The following is a 20665-nucleotide window of genomic DNA, read 5'->3' as shown; positions in this document are numbered from 1 at the left end:
CTCTGTGCAGTGGTGACCCAGGGAGGGAGGAAAGGCTTGGGTCCCTGCCGCCTCTGACCAATCAGCTTCTCGGCATCCCCATCCTGAGGGACACAGGGAGCCTGGGCTTGGCCTGCAGGGTGGCCAGGCTGCCTCTGCAGCTCCTCCCTCTCCTCCCCATCTACATCCACCCTCATCACTGCCCAGGGCAGGTCTTCAACCTGCTAGATGGGTCACACCCACCATCTCCCATCTTCCACCCTTCCAGCCCACGTCCACACCACCACGCAATTAGCCACCTATAAACACAGGGCTCTTCCAGAACCTTCAGCAGCTGCCAGGGTCTCCCGGGCATACTCTCTGCCATTTCCTGGCTTCCATTTTAGTTCTTGTCACTCAGCTTCCACCCCCGGAGCTTCTGACTCTTTCTCAAACTCAGCTGCACCACCTCACCTCCTAGCCCGTTGTTCATCCCGGTGAGCACCCAAGGCGATTTTCCACCCACCTCGACATTCCCAAAGCCTGATCTTCCTTCCTGGAGTTCTGCCCCGGGGAAGCTTGCCCGGAGCCTGAAGCCCCCACTGCCTGAAAGTGACTTCTCTTCGCTCTGAACACCCTCCATGTCCCACTGAGCCTGTCCCTGCCGCTCTGCGCTGTCTCTCCGGAATCCAGAAGCGGGCCCGGCCTTCCCCCTCTCTGCACGGTTGTGCAGCTCACCCACACGGTCACTTCAAGTAAGAGGTAGGGTTATCATCCTGCTGTAACAGGTCAGGTCCATAGCCGGTTAATGCAAACTGCTTTCTTCCCAGAACCCTGCCCCTTCCTGACCGCTCTGTCCCTTTCCTGAGAGGACACTGTGCCCATCTGGTCACTCTGCGGCCCGTCCTCAAAGACATTATTTCCAGCCTCCGGTCCCCCGGCCCCTCGCGGTGAACTGGCTTAGGTTCTGCACCCTGCACTGCTCTATAACCCCACGGGACGGGCAGCCACCACCCTCCTGAGCTCACAGCCACCCACACCTCAAAGGCCATCTAAACGCCAGCCTCCCTCTTCCTTCTTCCTCTGCCGTCCTCCTTTGCACTCACTCAGGCTCCCCTGCAGATCTCAGACTCCTGCCTCTGCGTTCCCTCAAAGCGGTCCTTGGTCCTCGAAGGCAGCGCAGCCCTGTAGGACGGCCACTCCCTCCTCTGTGTCCCCAGGACCCTCGCACTCTCCAGGAGGAACTGAGCTGTTGTTGGCTTTCGCTTGTCCTTCACTTCTCTCTGCCCTGGCTTCCTCTCCCATCTTCCTCCTCCCTGCGAGGCCCCTCACTGTCTTCCTCACACGCACCCACAAACAGCAGCCACACCATTAGCTGAAGGGTCTGCGTGGCTTGTGTGGCGCCCTGGGCAGAGGCCTTGGTTTGTAGGATGTTGCTGCCACTGCAGGGCTCTAGCCTTGGATTCATTGCCCCACTTGAGTAAGCAAACTTCCCTGGCCTCAAGAGGCACAGCCTCTATAGCACCAGACAGGACGTCTGGTGAGTCACTTTATTGCCCAAGCCTGTTTCCTCCTTGCCCCCCCCCCCATCCCCAGGCAATGAAGCTTGTTTTACAAAGCATGCACCTTGGTGTGCTTGTTAGGAGCACAGGCTCTGGAGTCTGAGTGCTGGATTCAAATTTTGCCCCTGCTGCTGATCTGCTGTGTGACCATAGCAAGGATCTTGACCTCTCTGTGCCTCGAGGCCCCTAGCTGTAAGCTGAGGGTAATTACAGTGCCTCAACAGTAATATGGTTACAAGGACTGAATGAATTGATATTTGAAAGCCCTTAGGACATAGCTGGTGCATCGTTGTCATTATATAAATGTTAGTTACCCAATTTAAAAGCTAAGGAGTAAGAGGGAGATACTGGGAGACATAAAGAGAATAGGAGAGAATGGGGATTAATTACTAAATGGTCACAGAGAAAGAAAAAAGATAATAACTGACATGTATATAATGAGCATTATGTGCCACATTTGAAAGGCTTTGCAAATATCAATTCATTCAGTTGTTAGAAGCAATGTTATTGAAGCAGTGTAATTACCCTCAGTTTACAGATGAGGATACTGACACACAGAAAGGTCAAGCCACTTGCCTATAGGCATACAGCTGGTCAGTAGCAGGGGCAACGCCCAGGAACCTGAGGAAACCCCGGCCTCCAGCCACAGTGGGCCTGGGCTACATGGAAGAATTAGAGAAGGAACTGCCAAAGGGCGTTCACAGAGGCTCAGGTCACACAGGAAAACTGGGAGAAGCAAGAGGTCACCAGACAGACAAAAGGAGGAAAGGGGAGTCTTTCCATGAGGGACCAGCCTATTCAAAGGCCCTGTGGCACTAGTAGCTTCCCGTGTAGTCAGAGGACTATAGAAGTTCATGTAAGACTTTAAAGGCATGCTAAGAAATTTCCATGTTATGGGCCAGTAGGACCCTCCAACAAAACATTCAAGTTCCATTCCCAAAGATTCTAATATATAAAGTCTGAGGCTCACCCAGGAATCTATGATTTTACATATTTCCCAGAAGATTCTGACTGGAAGGCCCCTGGACCATACTTGGAGCACAGGGAACTTTTGAAGCATTCTGGATTGGGAGGAATACTGTCACATTCAGGTGTCAGAAGGAGCCCTGGGGGCAGCCCAGTAGTGGCAGAGTGGAGAGGCAGGAAGGGGAGAGGGGAATCAGGGAATCAGGGAGGCAGAGAAGGGGAGACTAGTGCAGGGGTTGAGGGGGCAGTGCCCAAACTCAGGTCAGACAGGTGAGGCCAGAGAGAATGGGAGTGACTCTAAACCGTGGAAGGAGTACAACCAGCCCCTCCTGGAGACGGTTTGGACAGTGGGAAAAGAGGAAGAAGGGAAGGAGTCTGGAACAGATCCAGCCTTCAGGTTTCTACAGCCAAGCAGTGAATGTCCTCCTAGTGACAGTCAGTAGAAGTATGTGCCTGCCAGTGTCCACACAGGGGCCTGGAGCAAGGCGGCCTCCCCTGCTGGCCCATACTCCCTCACCCATGTCTGGGCCCTGGCCCCCACCCCTCCACTGAGGCCCAGGTCCTGGCATGAAGGCAGCTCCTGTTAGATGTTGGCTTAGTGGCAGCATCAGATCGGGAGACCCCTGGTCGGTCTGCTGGCTGTGCCTGGCCAGGGGCCCCGGATGCTGTGAGAAAAAAGGCTATGGGAGAGCGAAGGGCGGACCAGATGGCACCAGACCTCCCTTACCTGTCTCCTCCACAGGTTTATAGGAGCTGTCATCTCTGTGTGTGAAGGGGCCTACTTTGTGGCTCAGCTGCTGACCATCTGCTTCCAGTAAGTACCCTCCAGAGCAGCCCCTCCACCACCTCCCAGCCCCAGACGCTCCCAGATACCCCCACCTGTGAGGCCACAGCCCAGGTGATGTTCTGCTTCTGCAGTCGCTGCGGATGGCTTCCCTCCCCACAGTGCGGCCAGCCCCCGCCTAGACATAGGATCAGGCCCGCAGGGCTCAGTGGTCCCCTTTCCCCGCTCCCAACCAGGGGAGCAGGGTGACGCATTCACTGAGGGCCTGTTCCCACCCAGAATTCCCCGCAGAGTCTGTCCCCACCACCAAGAACAGGTCATACCTGCACCTGCCATCCGGGGCACCCACAGAGGGGTGAGGACCCTGCAGAAGGCCGGACAGGTTTGGAGTAAGCAGAACTAGATTTGAGAACTGGTTCTTTTTCCTGCTGGGACCCAGGGACAAGTCAGGGGCTGCAAGGATCTTGGGAAGCCTCAGTTTGTAGAAGCTGTCATCAATGTGGCCAAGGGCTGTCCCTGGACCACAGCTCTCAGAACCTAAACAGTTGGGTTTCTAGGTAGTCAGGGAAGAGCCAGGCCTCAAATCCAGCCGTCCCGGTACCTTGCAAGGCTATCAGCTGCCTCCCAAGGTCACCAGCCCTGAGGCCACGGGCTTCCTCCTTTCTGATGCATGTTACTCCAAGGGATCTTTTGCAACTTCTCTGGAAGGAGGAGGGGCAGGGAAGAGGGGGCAGGGAAGAGCCCTGAAGCTGAAGGGGCATTTCTCCCTGCTCTGGACTCCCTTCTCCCAGCCCGGGTTTGGTCGCAAAAGAATGTCCACCAGAGGGCACTAGTGAGCCATGGCCATGGCCGTGGTGCTCTGGACCAGCACAGCATCCTCCAGGCCCCTCCACTGCCCCCAAACTTGTCTGACCAGAATTCAGCTATGCAGAGCCCTGCTCCAGACCAATTCAGAGGATGAAGGAGATAGACCTAAAGGCAAGCCCTTTCCTCCTTTGAAACCTGGAAGCAACACCCCTGAGGAAAACTGCTCAGCATCAGGCCTCTGCCAGGCCCATGTGTGGTCCTTGTGTGACAGTTTTTTAAAAAGCCCCTCCGGGCTGATGCCATCTTATGCCTAGGTGACATTCCGTGAGCAAGGTATAACTGGATTCCAGCCTGTTCATACAGGTGGCCAGGCAGCTTGTGCAGTGTACAGTCAACACAACTGTCCCAGCAGGCTATCTCCCCTACTGTGTGCCTTCTCCACTCCACGGGGGACCTCCCAATGGGGCCCTGGTTTCCTTCCCAGTCTTGGCTGAGTCCTGATATCATTTGGCTCCTTTCCCCTTTGACCTAAAGGCAGGGCTAGACAGCACTTCAGAAAAATTGTGGACCCTCTGGAGGGACTCAGACAAGACCCCTAACTGTGGAACCCATGGTGAGAACACCAGCCCCTGGGGAGTGTTCAGCCAGAGGTCACTAAAGAGAACATGGACACAGAAAGACCCAGTCCCAGCCTCCAACAGCTTCACTTGTTGCTGGGGCTTGTCTGGGTTGTTTGCTGTCTCCTACTAATCCTGGACTCCCTCCCGCCAGGTGTCGGCCAGCGTCCCTGGCCTACAAAGCAAGGGAGAAAGCCCGCTGGTTGGGCTGCTTCCAGAAGTTCCTGGCATACATGCTGTTGTCTGTGGCCTGCTTTCTCCACCCTGTCCTGGTCTGGCACGTGACCATCCCAGGTAGGACCTCCAGGAGTTAGTGGAGGCCAGCAACCCCCACCACAGACGGGCTCTGAGCAGGAAGGGCTGAATCCCCTTCTCACAGGCCTCACGGACACTGGCTCCCGGGGCCCCCACTGACCCCATTGACTTCTCTGGCCTAGATCTTGGGGATGAGGAAGTGTCAGACATCCTTCATGCTGTCAAGGGGCAAGAATGTCCCTTCATGCAGGTATCCAGAGGCTGCACCCACAGAGACTTGTCCTCCAATGCCTCTGTGTGGTCAGAGCTTTCGGAGGGCGTGAGATGGTCATTTCTCTGTACAAACCGATCCCTGTCTCCCCAGTGCCTACCCACTCAGGGGCAAACTCCTCAGCCTGGTTTGGAAGGTGTGCCATGATGGGACCCAGGGCAGACCCTCAAAGCCTCCTCACCTTCTCCCACTCCAACTTCACAGAGCCTGCTAGTCAGCCTGGTGTCTGATCGTAGAAGCCAGGACTCCGTGCTCCCGCCCCTCGGTGTTGTCCATGACCTCTTCTGCTAATACCCTCCTCTCCCCTCCTCCCTAGCTGTGAAAACTCTGTCCCTTCTCGTGACCCACCTAAAATGCCAGGAAGCCAGCTGCCCCGGGGAAACAAAGTCGAAAGGCAGAGCTTCCTCTTCCTCCCAGTGGTTTCTTTTCATGTACCTGTCATAGCATCTCAAGGCCACTCTGCACAGCCCTCAGTGGACTCCAGAGAAGGATTCAGCATTGCCGAGGCCAGAGCGAGCCACAGCATCCCGCTCCTTGGAGACGCCCGGAGGCTTCCTCTGGCCAGAGCAGCAATCTCTGCCTGAGACAGAGGGACCTCTGGCCTGGAAGCTGGGGGTGGGGGGCCCCCAGGAGGGGGGCCCATGCTAGGCCAGCCCCACCCCATAGGATTTGCTCTTTCTTCTGTGTTCACTGGGGAGGCTGAGGAAGGAGCATGTCCCCGCTGCTGGGAGCGGAAGGAAGCCCAGATCAGTCGCTGGAGCCCAGCATTCAGAAGAGAGTGCAGACCCATTGAAGGTCCAGCCCGACACGCTGTCCTAGCAGGGAGGCCAAGCACAGTGATGAGAGGCCAGGCGGGCTGCACCAGGGTCGGCTGTCACTAGGCGGGAGACCTCAGGCATGGGGCCCCCTGGCTAAGGATGAGGGTGAGGACCCCAGCATAGCGCTAGCCCTGCTGACGTCCCTCAGCCGGGCATCAGGCCTGCCCCCTGAATGTGAAGTAGGTGTGTAAGGACAAGTCACATGTGCAGGCTGGAGCACAGGAGGGCCTGAGGGTGCGCGATGGCCTTTTGGGACAGCGGGCTTGGACAGCCTCTGGCCCTTCTCTAGCACTCACCCAGCACGCTGACCTCCCACATCCCTTCCAGGCTCCATGCTCATCATCACTGGCCTGGCCTACTTCCTGCTGAGCAAGCGGAAGAAAAGCAAGGCCAAGCCCGAGGCGCCCGCTCCCCCAGAGCAGTACACAGACCCCTCCGGCAGTGCCGTGAGCACCACTGGCTCTGGGGACACCGAGCAAACGTACACCTTCCACGGGGCCTTCAAGGAGGGGACCGGCTCCCTCTTCATCCACATGAAGAGCATCCTGAAGGGGACCAAGAAGCCCGGTGCCCTCCAGTGCCCGGACACCCTGACAGAGCTGACCCTGGAGCCAGCCGACTCGCTGGTCAAGAAGAAGCAGGTGCACTTCGAAGACAGCATGGTCAGAATCATCCCGTCTCTCACCGAAGACCTGGACGGGGGGGACAGCGAGCCAGAGGAGACCACCTCTGACACCACCCCCATCATCCCTCCCCCGCAGGCCCCTACCTTCCTGTCCTCTCTCACAGACGCCAACCTGTTCTGAGCCGCAGGCTCCAGCCGAGGGGACACTCAGCAAGGGGTCTACATAAATCGATGGCCCTGCCTGGAGTTTCCTGACATCTGAGGGCCCCCCTCCCAGGGAGCTTGGGGTCTTCACAGGTTAGTACTTCAAGGGGTGACCAGACATCCCCGTGGTAGCTGGGCTTCTGGGACCATCAAGTGGCATGGCAGATCCTGGAGATGCCTCTGGCAAGGCACAGATGAAGCTCGTGCTGTCTCAAGCCAATAGAAGCTCCTCCTTCCTGGCCAGGGGGTGGGGAAGTCCCCGTGCTTTCCCCAAGAGAGACCATCGGCCCCATTTCACACAAGGCTGCTCCAGCCCCAAGAGCCAATGAGCTTCTCTTGCTCCTGACACGGGGCCCAGCAAGGCCTCGTTGTCCATCTCGCGTCAGATGCCGCAATCCAGCTCTGAAGGCCCAAGGATGCGTGGGCTATTTAAGCATCTCAAAGGCAGGTGTGAAGGCAGCCATAGACCCCAAGCCCCAGCCAAGCTGGCTCAGGATGTGCAGGGAAGGCTGCAGGCCTTCAGGAGGGGGGCAGCTGGAGCAGTGGGCCACATTCTCTGCGTGCTCTGGGGCCGGCCCTGTGCCACCGGAGTTGCACAGCCGCTCGGGGACACAATGCCACACTGTGCTCCCTGCAGGGAAAACCAGGCCGGATGAGTGAGGCTCATTCCAGAAGCATCACTGAGGACTCCCTGCCTCCCCACCACATAAACTTTCCCGAGATTCCAAGTAGATGATGTAAACTGAAAGGTCCTGAAAGCCGACGACAATCCGGCGGTGAAGACCGCAGCACAGGACACAGTACCTCCGGCCGGCAGGGACCACGGGGGTGGTGCCCTGGAGACACTCAGCACAGAGAGGTGGCCCCGCCACGCGTGGGTGCGGGTGCGTGGTGGCAGAATAGGTGACAAATGCACATTTGTTTAAAATGTAAGGGGGGGAAGAGGAAGGAAAGAGGGGGGAGATAGGAGAGGGGGCGGGCAGGCTAGCCCTCTGCTCCTGGGCTGTGGAAGTGACAGTCCGCTTAGAATGAAGGAAGAAATTTGAATCAGACCTTCCCTAAAGGATTTTCACCGTGGTATTTGTTTCTAAAGAGCATCCTCTGGTCTGTGGGATTGTGGCAAGGAGGAGCAGACCCGTTACTCTTGGGAAGCAAGCTCGATGAATGGGCAAGCTCAAAAAAATAGTTACACCGTTGACCAGTTTGTGCCTCAGCAACTCCTCCAGCACTCGCTCTAGGTTCTGGGTAAGAAACACGTGTTCCTTCCACATCCCCTGGGAGTTACACGACAAATGTGTGGGAATACAGCCGGTCCGGTCATCACTTTGGTGCCAGAATCCCATAGGTGTCGCAAACGAGCAGCCCTCTTCCAGGTCTCCTGTAAAACCAAGTGAGAAAAAAACAAAGAAATATGTTCCCATGAACCCTCGATGCCGGAAGCGGCAGAGCTGTTTAACTGCCACCAAAGAAGAGCTTCAGGGTCCCAGGGTCCACGGGGGAGAGTGAAGAACATTGGTAGACAGGGACGGCCCCCAGCTCCTACCGGGCCAGGTGTCCCAGGCAGGCCCCCGGTGCACAGAAGGAGCCCACGTGGAGAGGGGGCAGGGCTCCTGCATCCGTCACAGGTGGAGGGGGACATCATGGGCACAGACACCCTCACAGCATAGGCGTAGCGGGCTTCTGGGGAACCCCAAAACTTCTGCTCTGTTCTCAGAACCCAAGCTAGTAGAGTGGAATGGATGCCCAGGTTGCAAGAAGCCAACCCCAAAGGGTGATGTCAGAGTGTCAGATTTCTAATAAACTTCTGTAAACCCAAGGGCTAGAGCATTGCTTGGTATGGTCCCTAGAGGGAGCTGCACATTGGGGGTTCCAGGTGACACGGTGTGCATACCATCCTGTGACATCTGGGCTTCCTGGTGCCCGTCCTCAGTTAAGGGAGAGTCTGCAGGGCTCTGGAGCAAGAGGTTCGGACAGTTACGGTCTCGCCTCGCTCAGCAAAGTAAAGCTCTCACTCTTACTGCCGCCCAAAACCACAACAAAGCTGGGATGAGGTCGTTAAATAGGCTGCAGCCGTGCCTCTGTCAGTAGACCAGACGAGAAAGTGGCACCTCGTGAGAAGCAGATGAATACCACATGTCGCCATTTGACTCTCGGCCGAGACACTCTCCACCCACGTCCTCATCCCCTGCTATCCCTGTGAAGATGGTATAATGACCCTTATCCCTGACAGGGACAATGACCAGAGGGACTGACCCTAGCCTGTCCTGTTCCCTTTCTCAGCAGAAAGTGGAGCAGACATTCCGTAGATGTGGAACAGGGCAATTGGAAGTAGAACAGCGTTGGGCTGGGATCATTGGCCCTGCCGCTAACACGCTGATTGACCTTGGCCAGCCTTCCTCAGGTCTCTGGTCTCGGGTTCTCCCCGTAGTGTGTGGGAAGAACAGCTTTCTCTCAGGGTTGGTGCAATGACTCAACTGAGAAAAGTGGGGAAAATGATGTTCAGATTACACACCACCCATGTCCAACGTCCCCATCGCTGTGGGGGCCTCACACTGTGTGTGAGTGCTCTTCAAGGAGGCCCCAAAGTAAGGAAGCACTGAGGAAACACCACCAGCATATGTCTCAGCGGCAAGGCCACTCCAGAGTCCAATGCTTGAGCCTCGGAAGGGTGTAGCCACCATCCTCCGGCTTCGACAGAGAGCCACAGCGGACCCTCAATCATGAGGACCCATGCCCTGGGGACCATCCAAGATGTCCTCTCTGACTCCCATCAGTACTAAGGGTTGTTTTCCTTTTTTTTTTTTTTCCATTTTTTAGTTTTTAAGATGTATTTATTGAGATATAATTCACACACCATAAAATTCACCAACTTAAAGTACACAATTAAATGGTTTTTGGTTTTTGTATAGTCATCATCAGATTCATCACAATCTAAGTTCCCAAAATTTTCATCATTCCCCCAAAAAAACCTGGTACCCATTAGCAATTACCACCCCAGACTCACCGAAAGCAACCACTAATCTACTTTCTGTCTTTATAGATACTCCTATTCTGAACATTTCATATAAATGGACTCATATAATATGTGAACCTTTTTACTTGCTTTGTTGACTTAATCTAATGTTTTCAACGTTCCTCCATGTTGTAACATGTATCCTCATGTTACCCCTTTTTTGTAGCTGAATACTATTCCATTATATGGATATGTCACACACACACTGTGTGTCACTGTTCATCTGTTGATGGACATCTGGGTTGTTTACACTCTGTGCCTATCATGAACCATGCTGCTATGAGCATTCATCTACAAGTTTTGAGGTGGATATATATTTTCATTTCTCTTAGATGTATGCCTAGGGGCAGAATTGCTGGGTCAAACAGTCACCCAAGGTTTAACTTCTTGTGAAACTGACAATCTGTTTTCCAAAGGTGCTGCACCATTTTACATTCCAACCGTGTATGAGGGTTCTGGTAGCTCCACATCCTCACCAACATTTGTTACTGTTTGTCTTTTTTATTACAATCATCCGTTCGTTGTGGTTTTGATATGCATTTCCCTAATGACTCACGGTATTGAGCAACTTTTCATGTGATTATTGACCATTTTTGTATCTTCTCTGAGAAATGTCTATTCAAATGCTTTGCCTTTTTTAAACTGAGTTGTCTTTTAATTGTGAGTTGTAAAGGTTTCTTACCTATTCCAGATACTTGACCCTTATCAGATGTATGATTTGCAAATATTTTCTCCCTTTCTGTGGGTTGCCTTTTCACTCTCTCGGGGGTGTCCATGAAGCACAAAAGATTTAATTTGGGGGGAAGTCCAATTTACCTATTTCTTTTCTTTTGTTGCTTATTCCTTTCTGGTCAAATCTAAGGGGCCATTGCCTAACCAAAGGTCATGAAGATCTACTCCTATATTTTCTTCTAAGAGTTTTGTAGTTGGGGTTCTTAAATTTAGAAATATCAGCTTGGGAGTAATTTTGAGCATGTTGTGATGTGGAATCTAACTTAATTCTTTTTACTTATGGATATCCAGTTGTCCCAGTACCGTTTGTCAAACTAAATTGTTAACGGCGCCTTTGTTGAAAATTCATAGACCATATATTTCTGCACTGGTAACTCTATGCCATTGATCTGTGCATCTGCCCTCATATTGCCACAATTCTGACCACTGTAACTTTGTAGTAAGTATACTTTGAAACTCAGAAGATTGAACCCCCCAACTTTGTTCTTTTTTAAGATGGTTTGCCGATTCAAAGTCCCTCATGTTTCCATATGAATTTTAGGACCAACTTGTCAACTTTTGCAAAAAAGCCAGCTGGGGTTTTGATAGGGATTTCATGGACTCTGTAGACCAATTTTGAGAGCATGTCTATCTTCGCAATGTTGTCTTTCCACCCAAGAATACATGGTGCCCTCCGTAAATTTAGATCATCTTCAGTTTCTTTCAACGTTACGTGCAAGTTTTGCCTCTCTTTGTTAAAATTATTCCTAAATATTGTATTCTTTTTTTCATGCTTTTCTAAACGGACTGGTTTTCCTTTTTTCTCCAGCTTTATTGAGGTACAATTGACAAAATTATGTATATTTAAGTGTACAAAGTAATGATTTAATATACATATACATTGTAAAACGACTTCCACAGTCAATTAACACATCTATCATCTTTTTCGGAATGTGTCCCTTTCACCCAAGTTATCAACTTTGTCGGTGTAATATTGTTCATAATATTACATTATAGTCCCTTTCATTTCTGTAATTTGAGTCTTCTCCCTGTTTTTCTTGGTCCTTCTAACTATAGGACTGTCAATTTTGTTGATTTTTTCATTACGGTTTTTGTATTCTCTATTTCCTGTACTTGTGCTCTAATCTTTCATTTTCTTTCCTCTTTCATTTTCTTTCCTACTTTGCATTTGGTTTGCTCCTCTGGTTTCTTCAGGTAGAAGTTAGGTTGTGGATAGGAGATATTTCTTATTTTTCTATGTATGCATTCACAGCTATACATCTGTCTCTGGGCACTGCTCTCGCTGCATCCATCCCATATGATTTAATATGTGGAGTTTTGTTTTGATCCATCTGAAGGTATTTTCTAGCTTCCTTTGACTTCTTTGAATGCTTGCCATTTAACAATATGTTATTTAATTTACACATATTCTTTTTTTTTAATTTTTTTTATGTTCATTTATTTCTGAGACAGAGCATGAACAGGGGAGGGGCAGAGAGAGAGGGAGACACAGAATCTGAAACAGGCTGCAGGCTCTGAGCTGTCAGCACAGAGACCGATGAGGGGCTCAAACCCACAGACCGTGAGATCATGACCTGAGCCGAAGTCGGTCGCTCAACCGACTGAGCTACCCAGGCGCCCCAGATTTACACATATTCTAATTCAACTCCACCGTGTTTGGAAAACACACTTGGCATGATTTCAATTTTTTTTAGTTTTCCTTTGAACGTATTTATAATATCTGCCTTGAAGTCTTTGTTACCAAGTCCTACTTCCAGACCCCCTCAAACACTATGTCTATTGCCTGTGTATCACATGTTCTTTCATTGTATATCTCAAAGATTTGGGTCACAACTGGACATTTTCAATAATATATGATTACCTTGGATACTCGTTCTCTCCCTCCCCAGCCTGTCATCATTTGTCTACTGACTTGGCTGGACCAATTCTGTGAAGTTGATCCGTTTCTCCCATTTGGCCTCTTATGTCCTGCTCAGATGTTTTTCCTGTGTTTAACCTTTTTTTTTAAATTTTTTTTAACATTTATTTATTATTGAGAGACAGAGAGAGACAGAGCGTGAGCAGGGGAGGGGCAGAGAGAGAGGGAGACACAGAATCTGAAGCAGGTTCCAGGCTCTGAGCCAGCAGCACAGAGCCCAACGCGGGGCTCAAACTCACAAACTGCAAGATCATGACCTGAGCCAAAGTCAGTCATGTAACTGACTGAGCCACCCAGGCGCCCCTCCTTGTGTTTTGTATTTTAGCCTGTTTCTCTAGAAGCCTCCCCTGGGTGAGCATAAGCCCTTTATCAGTTGAAAGTTATGATTAAGTGCCTTTGACCAGTTAGATACTTACCCTTCACTGGTGTGTGTGTGTGTGTGTGTGTGTGTGTGTGTGTGTGTGAAACTTGGAGACTTCTATCACAGTTCTAGAAATTTACATTTTTCCCCACATTTAGCCAGGGACCAGTAGCTTGGATGTTGCCTCCCGTGTCACTCCTGAGAGAGTCCAAGTTTGGACACAGAAAGCTGTGTGCCGGGCTGTGTGCCTGATAGGCATATGGGTGACTTTATTTTTGAGCCTGGCTTTCTAGGAATTGCCCCTAGCCTAGTGTTTGGTCAGAAATTGTGCTTAATGAAGCCTCTTGTGCCAGTGAGGCATCTACCATTTGCTGATGGAGCTGTGTGTGAATTGGGGAATGATTTCAAGTCTGCCCTGCCTCCAGTTGATGGTGCCTGAGTAGCTGCAGCCTAACAGCACCACACAGCCCTTCTGAGCCCTTCATCCACCCTGTCTGCTTTCTCCCCAGGGTAGAACATCTGTAGCATTGTGCAGGAGCCAGAGATGGGGACAGAAATCTGCTTCCCCTGAGTGACACCCCTGTTCTACAAGCAGGTACTGAGACGGAGACGCCCTCTGTGTTCTCAGCTTGCCTCCCCCAGTGTGGAGCCTCCATCCTGGGAGCGAGTGGGGTGCGGCAGTTGAGGCCCCAGATTCTCTGCCCGCTGCTCCTGGAGCAGAGCGTTTCCTGCAGGAGTGAGGGCTTCCTGGAAGAAGGGGAGCTTCGGTCATCTTGGCATGGGCCTCTTCAGAATAGAACAGAACTTCTGCAACACAGGGCTGTGAGGATGAGAAATACCAGCATTTTGCACCTTTGGAGACAAAACTGTAACCTAGACGGGGAGCTGGAGGGAGAGGGAGCCCCTGTGTCATTGGCCACACCTGCCCAGAGTGGAGCACCAGCTCCACGAGATAGAGCTAAGAGGGGATGAGAGAGTGAGTCATGGTTCCAATGCCATAGACCCTCCCCATTCTCACCAAGATTCAGTGGATACTCTTAAATCAATGTTTCTCCAGTTGCCATATGCCTTTAAGACAATCTCCAGAGATTTTTAAATAATTGATATTTATAATTTTCTCCAGTTAAATAGCTGTCTTGTTGGAGAGAGTTCCCCTGAGCTCCTTAAACTGCCAGTCCAGAAGTCTACTTCTTAATTTTTTTTTTTTTTTTTTTTTTTTTTTTGCCATGACCTTGTTGAAATTGATTGCATGGATGAAAACATTGACCATCAAGTGCGCCGGACCTGAGCTTGAGCCTTAGATCTGCTTTTCACCAGCTACGTGGCCAGAGTTCATAAAACCCCCTTGAGCCTCACTTCCCCATTTGTAAAGAGGGGATAATAATAGAACCTACTTCCAAGACTTGACTGGTAGTTGGCAGAGATTCAGTAAACATCAGCCCCCTGGCCCCCTTTGAATAGTCCTTTCCTGGAACATGGGAGCCTAAAGCTGCTCTGGTATCCTCTGCTCCCTCTGTGGAGCTGTCAGTCCCACCTAATCCTTTTTTTTTTTTTTAAGTTTATTTATTTTTAAGAGAGAGAGAGAGAGAGAGAGCATGAGTGGGAAAGGGGCAGAGAGAGAAGGAGACACAGAATCCAAAGCAGGCTCCGGGCTCTGAGCTATCAGCACAGAGTCTGACGCAGGGCTCCAACCCAGGAGCCACAAGCTGACCTGAGCTGAAGTCGGAAGCTTCTACCAACTGAGCCACCCAGGCGCCCTCTTTTTTTTTTTCCCACCTACTCCTTTCAGCTCAGTCTGGAGCCATCCCTTGCAGTGGTATGTTTATCCTAGGAACAAACTTGAGCCTCTTTTCCTTGGATTCTACGCAGTCCCACTCTTCAGTAATCTCTCAGAGGAAACATACTCATTAGTAAGTCCAAATGGGAAAACTCCCTGCCTCATCCCCTGCCTGCACAAAATGTCAAGCCTTCTCTGTAAACTGCTCAGTCATCGAGCCTGCATCTTCCCCCTCGAAGCTCTGGGCTCAGCCAGAGTCTAGACAGCTGCTGGCCTGCTGGTGAAGAGTCAATTGTTTGACCACCTGGAGACTGAAGGAAATGTAAGGCTCTTGGAAGACACAGAGGGACTGTCCCCTTTGGCTGGAAAGGGGCTGCTTCCATGGGATCTGCCGGGCTGGCTATCTTATCATTTTTCTGAGAAGAAGGAAGGACAGATAAGTCAAGGCCTTTGTGCAGAAGAGAAGGGGAATTTAAAGAAGCCAAGTGTCATTTAAGTGAAACATGATACTTCCGGTTTCACATTATGACCAGGGTGAAAACAGCTTCATAAAAAGAAGCTTCCAGGACACCAAGAGTATATTCCCATGGGGCTCTGCTGAGATTTGGGGCCTGAGGGAATTAGGTCATCTCCAAAAAGTCCTGCCATCTGCATAAGGGAGAGGTGCACAGCTGTATGCATTAACCGGGAGCATTTGCCCAGACTTCAGAGCAGGCCCAAGGGAAATCCAATTCTGAGTCTAAAGATAGGCTGTGCGATGTTTTGTGCAGCGTGAGTTTCTGGGAAATTTGCATAATCTCTTAGGACAGTGATCTGGGACAGAGGGGAGCATTAGAACCGGAGAAGTATACTAGGAATACACAGGGGCAGCTGCAAGAGCCCCTCCAATGGACTGTTTACCACCTAATTGATACTGAAAGCCTTTGTGAGTCTCAAATCAAATTTCCCTTTAAAGAGAAGGTCACAAGTAAAGTGGATGGGCAATGATTGTGGTGATTCATTTGTCCCTAAACAGCCGCTTCTGTCTGAGGCCGTGCAGGGCTCTGATCGGGATGAGGGTGTGATAGCTCACTGTCATTTCATTTTCCAGTTCCCAGGAAACTCGCTGAGATATTCCTAGGCCTCAGGTCTTGGGTTCCTCTTTCCAGAGTGGAACAGGTTCCTTTCTTGGAAACCAACAGCACCAATATAAACTTAGGACATAGGTTACTAGTGATCAAAGTCAATTTAACCCAACAAACATTCATTAAGCACCTACTGGTGAACCATGCAAAGTGCCGGGCTGGAGGGGTGAGTCAGGCATGCTGTCTGATCTCATAGGATGGACCGTGAGCATGGCTGACAAGAGGCAGATATAAACGCTACAATGAAATTGCAAACAATATGCCGTGAGACATGAATTCAAAAGGAAATCTATGAAGGTAGATTGTGTTGAGCTTCAGAAGTAGGACTAGAATATTATCAGGCACATAACTGTCCATCCTGGGACAAGGGAAGCGTGGCCAAGGCCATCAGAGTCCGAAGACTGCAGATGCATTTTCCATCCATGACAAAGGAGACTTCTGTGCAGCAGAAAGAGCGTAAGGCAAAGAGCAGTATCACCAACAATGACAGTAACAACTGACAGAATTGAGACCTGAGGCTTCAGTGCTTTGCAGAAGGTGAGGAGGCAAGGGACAGGGAGGGATCAAGAGAGTCAGAGACCGGAGAGAACCGGCTGAGGTGCAACACGGCAGAAGGCCAGCTCCCCACTTTGGTGGTGACTGGGTTTACCTCATTTTTCACCCTTGTGCTCACATGCCCGGGCATGGTTTCTATCCCAAGTACAAAGTGCCCTCACCTCAACAGAGTGAGTCTATTCTGCAGCTGCCTTGATGAACTATCCCCACAGTTAGATTCCCTGCAGGTGGTACCAGCTTCCATTCAGAATCGATTTGCCACCTGCTTGGGTGGAAACCTTGGTGACAGTTACTGTGTCACCCAAGCAAAGTCATGGAGTTTATTTGGTTATTAATGTGATTGTTGGCACATCCTATGCAATATGTCTAAATTGAATTATGGTGTCAGGTACAACTATAGACAGGAACGAAGCATGTGTATTATCCATGATCATATGTCATTAAAAAATAATATTCTTGAAAAAAAGAAAAGGAAAGAGGGAGGGAAAGGGAAAAGGAAAGGAAAGGGTCAGATGGGCTCTCTACCCGGTCCCCACACCTGATCAGCTTTGGCCTACTCACACTGGAGGGGTGGGGGCACCTTTTGGACTTCCCTCATTGGCTGATGGGCCAGAGGAGAGCCTGGGTGCTATGTCCAGCTCTCCTGCATGGCCTGCCTCCAAGCCCATGACAAAAATCCCAGCCTCAGCAGAGTGTCCCCCACCCCATGCAAGAAGGAATAATTAAGTCAATGTCACCTTGACACCCAGGGACACGGTTTAAACACCTGGTCTACCCCTCCAGTTGCTTTCTTGGGGCCCAGATCTCTCGCTGCTCCTCCTTGGTGCACTCCAGTCCCTGGAGGCTCTAAAGGAGGTTAGCAGACAGAGACCAGCCAGTACAGTTGGCTTCCCAAGGCTTCTCGCTCCTCTGAGCCTGGAGTTGGCTGGCAACTGGGTGAGGGAGTGGGGAGCTTTCTGGCCTCAGGTCCCCTTGGAACTCTTCATGTCTCCACAGGCATTTTCAGTTCCCATTTTCCTGGCTTGGGTGGCTCCGTTTCTCTAGCTAGGGTTCCTTCACAGTTAACCAGAGCCTCCCACCCACCCACCCCTTACATGACGCTTCACAGAGGAAACTGCTCTCCTGAGCTTCTCTCCAGACTGTTTCCCTTCTTCTCTCCCTTCAAACCCTGCTCACTTGTCACAAGGCAGCAACTTCCCCCACCTCCTCTTCAGCCCCCCTCTTGTGATAGACCCGGGATTAGAGCAGGCATCGCTGGGCTTCTTCCCAGGGGCACTGTTGATCGCTTGCTTGCTGGTAAAGCCTGAATGTTCATGGTCAATCTATCTTCTTCCTCTTGGCCAGCCATGTTTTTTTTTACCCAGCCAGGCACAGAGGGTCCATCCTGTACAGCACGCTCACACCCTAATTCTGGCCAGTGAGAACTGAGAGAGACGGTCCAGTACCTTCTGGGAAAGGTTTCCTTCCTACGAAAATGAGCTGCACTGGACCATATCTGTTTTCTTCTTCCATCGAATGTAGTCATGTCTGCCAAGAAATGTAAGAACCATTTGCAAATACCAGGTGAAATTAAACCAACCAATATGCTGAAGGTGACAGAGTACAGAGGTAGAAACAACTTTGGTCCTTGGAGATGTCTTTCAGACCTTGACTTAACCTTGGAACCACCCATTCTTGGGCTATTTTACTATATGAGATAATAAAATCCACTTTGTTTGGGTTTTTTATGCCTCACAGCTGAAATCATCTCAACCCAGAGTGTGGTTTTTCTCTCCCCTTTGCCGGGTTTGCTGGGGAGAAAAGGTCTGATATCACCCCAAACTCTATCTTTACCCATGGACCAAAACCACACCCTCTGCCTGCTGTTGTAAATAAAGTTTTATTGGGACTCAGCCATACCATTCATTTCAGATTGCCTACGGCTTGATTTGTGGCAGGAGGAATGGTATGGTCAACAAATATGAAAATAGTTACTATCTGGCCCTTTACCGAAAATGCCAACTTCTAATTTAGATCCATTAGATAGAGAAGCAAAAGTTCCTCAAAACTTGCCACGGATTATATAGGTACATTAAAACATGAAATCCTTGGGAAAGAAGGCACTGTTAATCCTGAAGCGTCTTGGAATGCCTAGCTTCTGCCACAGATACAAGGCCACAGAGTCTGTCCTGAGAAGGACAAGATGGGGTACAAGGTGTTGATCAATCTCACAGTGTGTGTTGGTTAATTTTATGCGTCCACTTAGCTAAGCCACGGCACCCTGTTACATGGTCAAATACCAGTCTAAAAGTTGCCGTGAAGTTTTTTGTTTGTTTGTTTGTTTGTTTTGTTTTGAGTAAAGCAGATTACCTTCCTGGAAAACATGATGGGCCTCACGCAGTCAGCTGGCCCTTCAGAAAAGACTGAGGTTTCCCAAGGAAGAAGAAATTTTGCCTCAAGACTGTAACAGAGAACCCCTGGGTGAGGTTTCGGCATGCTGGCCTGAAGATGTTAGACTCAAGACTGCAATGTCAACTCTCATCGGAGTCTTCAGCTTGTTGGCCTTCCCCAAAGAGTTTGCACTGATCATTCTAATTCTGTCCCAGCTGTAAGGTCGACATCTTATTTATTTTGTTGAGAGGAAGTTTCCAAAGCGAAAAGTCAGAGATGATTCCCAAATGGACACAAGAGTCAAGATGTTTATTATTATATGGCACAATCCTGCCTCCAACACACAGATCCTGAGTTCACAGTTACAAAGACTGGGAAGAAACCTTGGGTAAGCCGACCCCTGTCATACCAAGAACTAAATAGAAGTGTCTCTGAGGGCAGGTTCAGAGGTGAGGTCAACCCAGCTGAAACATCTTTTTAAACACAAGGTTCACAGGTCAAGTCTGGCCAGCTTGCCACTTCTCCGTTGAGGATGTCTTACATTCCTTGGGAAACTGCACGCTTGTAAGAAGAGGTAGAGGGTCTGTACTTCCCTCCAGGACACAGCAGGAGCCACAGTCTCCAGCCGGGGAGTCTCCCCAGAGTGCCCTGAGGATGATCTGCTTTGAAATACAAAGCCCAGGAACTGGACAAATGGCCCTTGTCTGGGCAAATGCTCTGTGCTCTCTCAAGGTTCCTTTCTTTTCCATGTCGAAAGTCTCCACTTCCGTTGGCTGTTTAACATCCTGGCTTGAGGGAAGGTTCTAAACGTTGATTAGCTTGCCCCCTTGAATCTCAGTATCTGTCTATTCATAGGAATTCTGGCTCTCAGGCAACACCAGACTCTTTGTAGAGGGAAATCCTTACTTAAGAAATTATACTCTGAGAAACCGTCCGTCTGTAAATCCTCCTGCCCTTGTAGTGTTTCATGCCATGTCCAGCAAACAGTCTTGCCACTTGTTAAATGAGTCAAAATATTGAACAGCAGAAAGTCATTTATTAAAATTCTAGTTCCATTGAAAATGCAACTTATTCAGGCATCTTGCATTGCCATAGTTATTTTCATCTTATTTCTGAGATATTAGCAACTCATGGCCATTACGGAGTCCACTCATAATAACTGAGTTTCTGGCAGCCCCACATTGTCAGCATCCCCCAGATCCCCCAGGAGCATAGCCCAAGTAGAAGGTGGCAAAGTGTATGAAGTGTGGGTGCATGGGGGGGTCACATAGATCTACAGGAGGCTCAAGAAGACAGGGAAAGCCTAAGGAAATGGAAAGCTGTGCCTTCTAAATTTTTTTTTTTTTACATTTATTTATTTTTTAGAGACAGAGCACTGGTCAGGGAGGGATAGAGACAGAGGGAGACAGAATCTGAGCCAGGCTCCAGGCTCTGAGCTGTCAGCACAGAGCCCGATGCGGGGCTTGAACCCACAAACCGTGAGATCATGATCTGAGCTGAAGTCAGATGCTTAACTGACTGAGCCACCCAGGCACCCCAAAAGATGTGCCTTCTAAAGAAGTACATCTTCTGATCTGTACTGTTGGATGAGCCAAAATCATATATATGTATATATATCCAATGTCAGGAACCTAGGGAGGAGAAGGTGAAGGGAAAGACCTTTGACTCATTACAAACCAGACTGATTTATGCTCTCTGACTATGGATGTTCATGCCACCCTTGTCTTCACATATGTCTTTTTTTTTAAGATTTTTTAAAAATTTATTTATTCATTTTGAGAGAGAGAGCTTGTGTGTGTGCAAGCAGGGGAGGGGCAGAAAGAGAGAATCCCAAGCATTCTCCACACTGTCAGCACAGAGCCCGATGCAGGGTTGGATCTCACAATTGTGAGATCATGCCCAGAGCCGAGATCAAGAGTTGGACATCTAACGGACAGAGCCACCCAGG

At 50.2% G+C, this 20665-nt stretch overlaps 1 protein-coding gene across 4 annotated transcripts in view; it reads left to right on the top strand.

The window, feature by feature from the left end:
- Positions 1 to 11626, top strand: part of TMEM72 (transmembrane protein 72) — a 30740-nt gene extending 19114 nt beyond the window's left edge. For 2 of the 4 annotated variants that reach the window (XM_045040342.1, XM_003994188.5), the window contains 3 exons: positions 3229 to 3300; positions 4849 to 4988; positions 6366 to 11626. In XM_045040342.1, coding sequence (XP_044896277.1) covers positions 4928 to 4988; positions 6366 to 6844 — 540 coding nt within the window. In that variant the 5' untranslated portion in view covers positions 3229 to 3300; positions 4849 to 4927 and the 3' untranslated portion in view covers positions 6845 to 11626. The remainder of the gene's footprint in view (positions 1 to 3228; positions 3301 to 4848; positions 4989 to 6365) is intronic. The other 2 variants (XM_045040344.1, XM_045040343.1) reach the window with 1 other exon arrangement.
- Positions 11627 to 20665: the final 9039 nt, after the last annotated feature.

The sequence above is a fragment of the Felis catus genome, chromosome D2 (assembly GCF_018350175.1).
Source record: "Felis catus isolate Fca126 chromosome D2, F.catus_Fca126_mat1.0, whole genome shotgun sequence".
Lineage (NCBI taxonomy): Eukaryota > Metazoa > Chordata > Mammalia > Carnivora > Felidae > Felis > Felis catus.
This window is presented reverse-complemented; position numbering and strand designations above follow the sequence as displayed.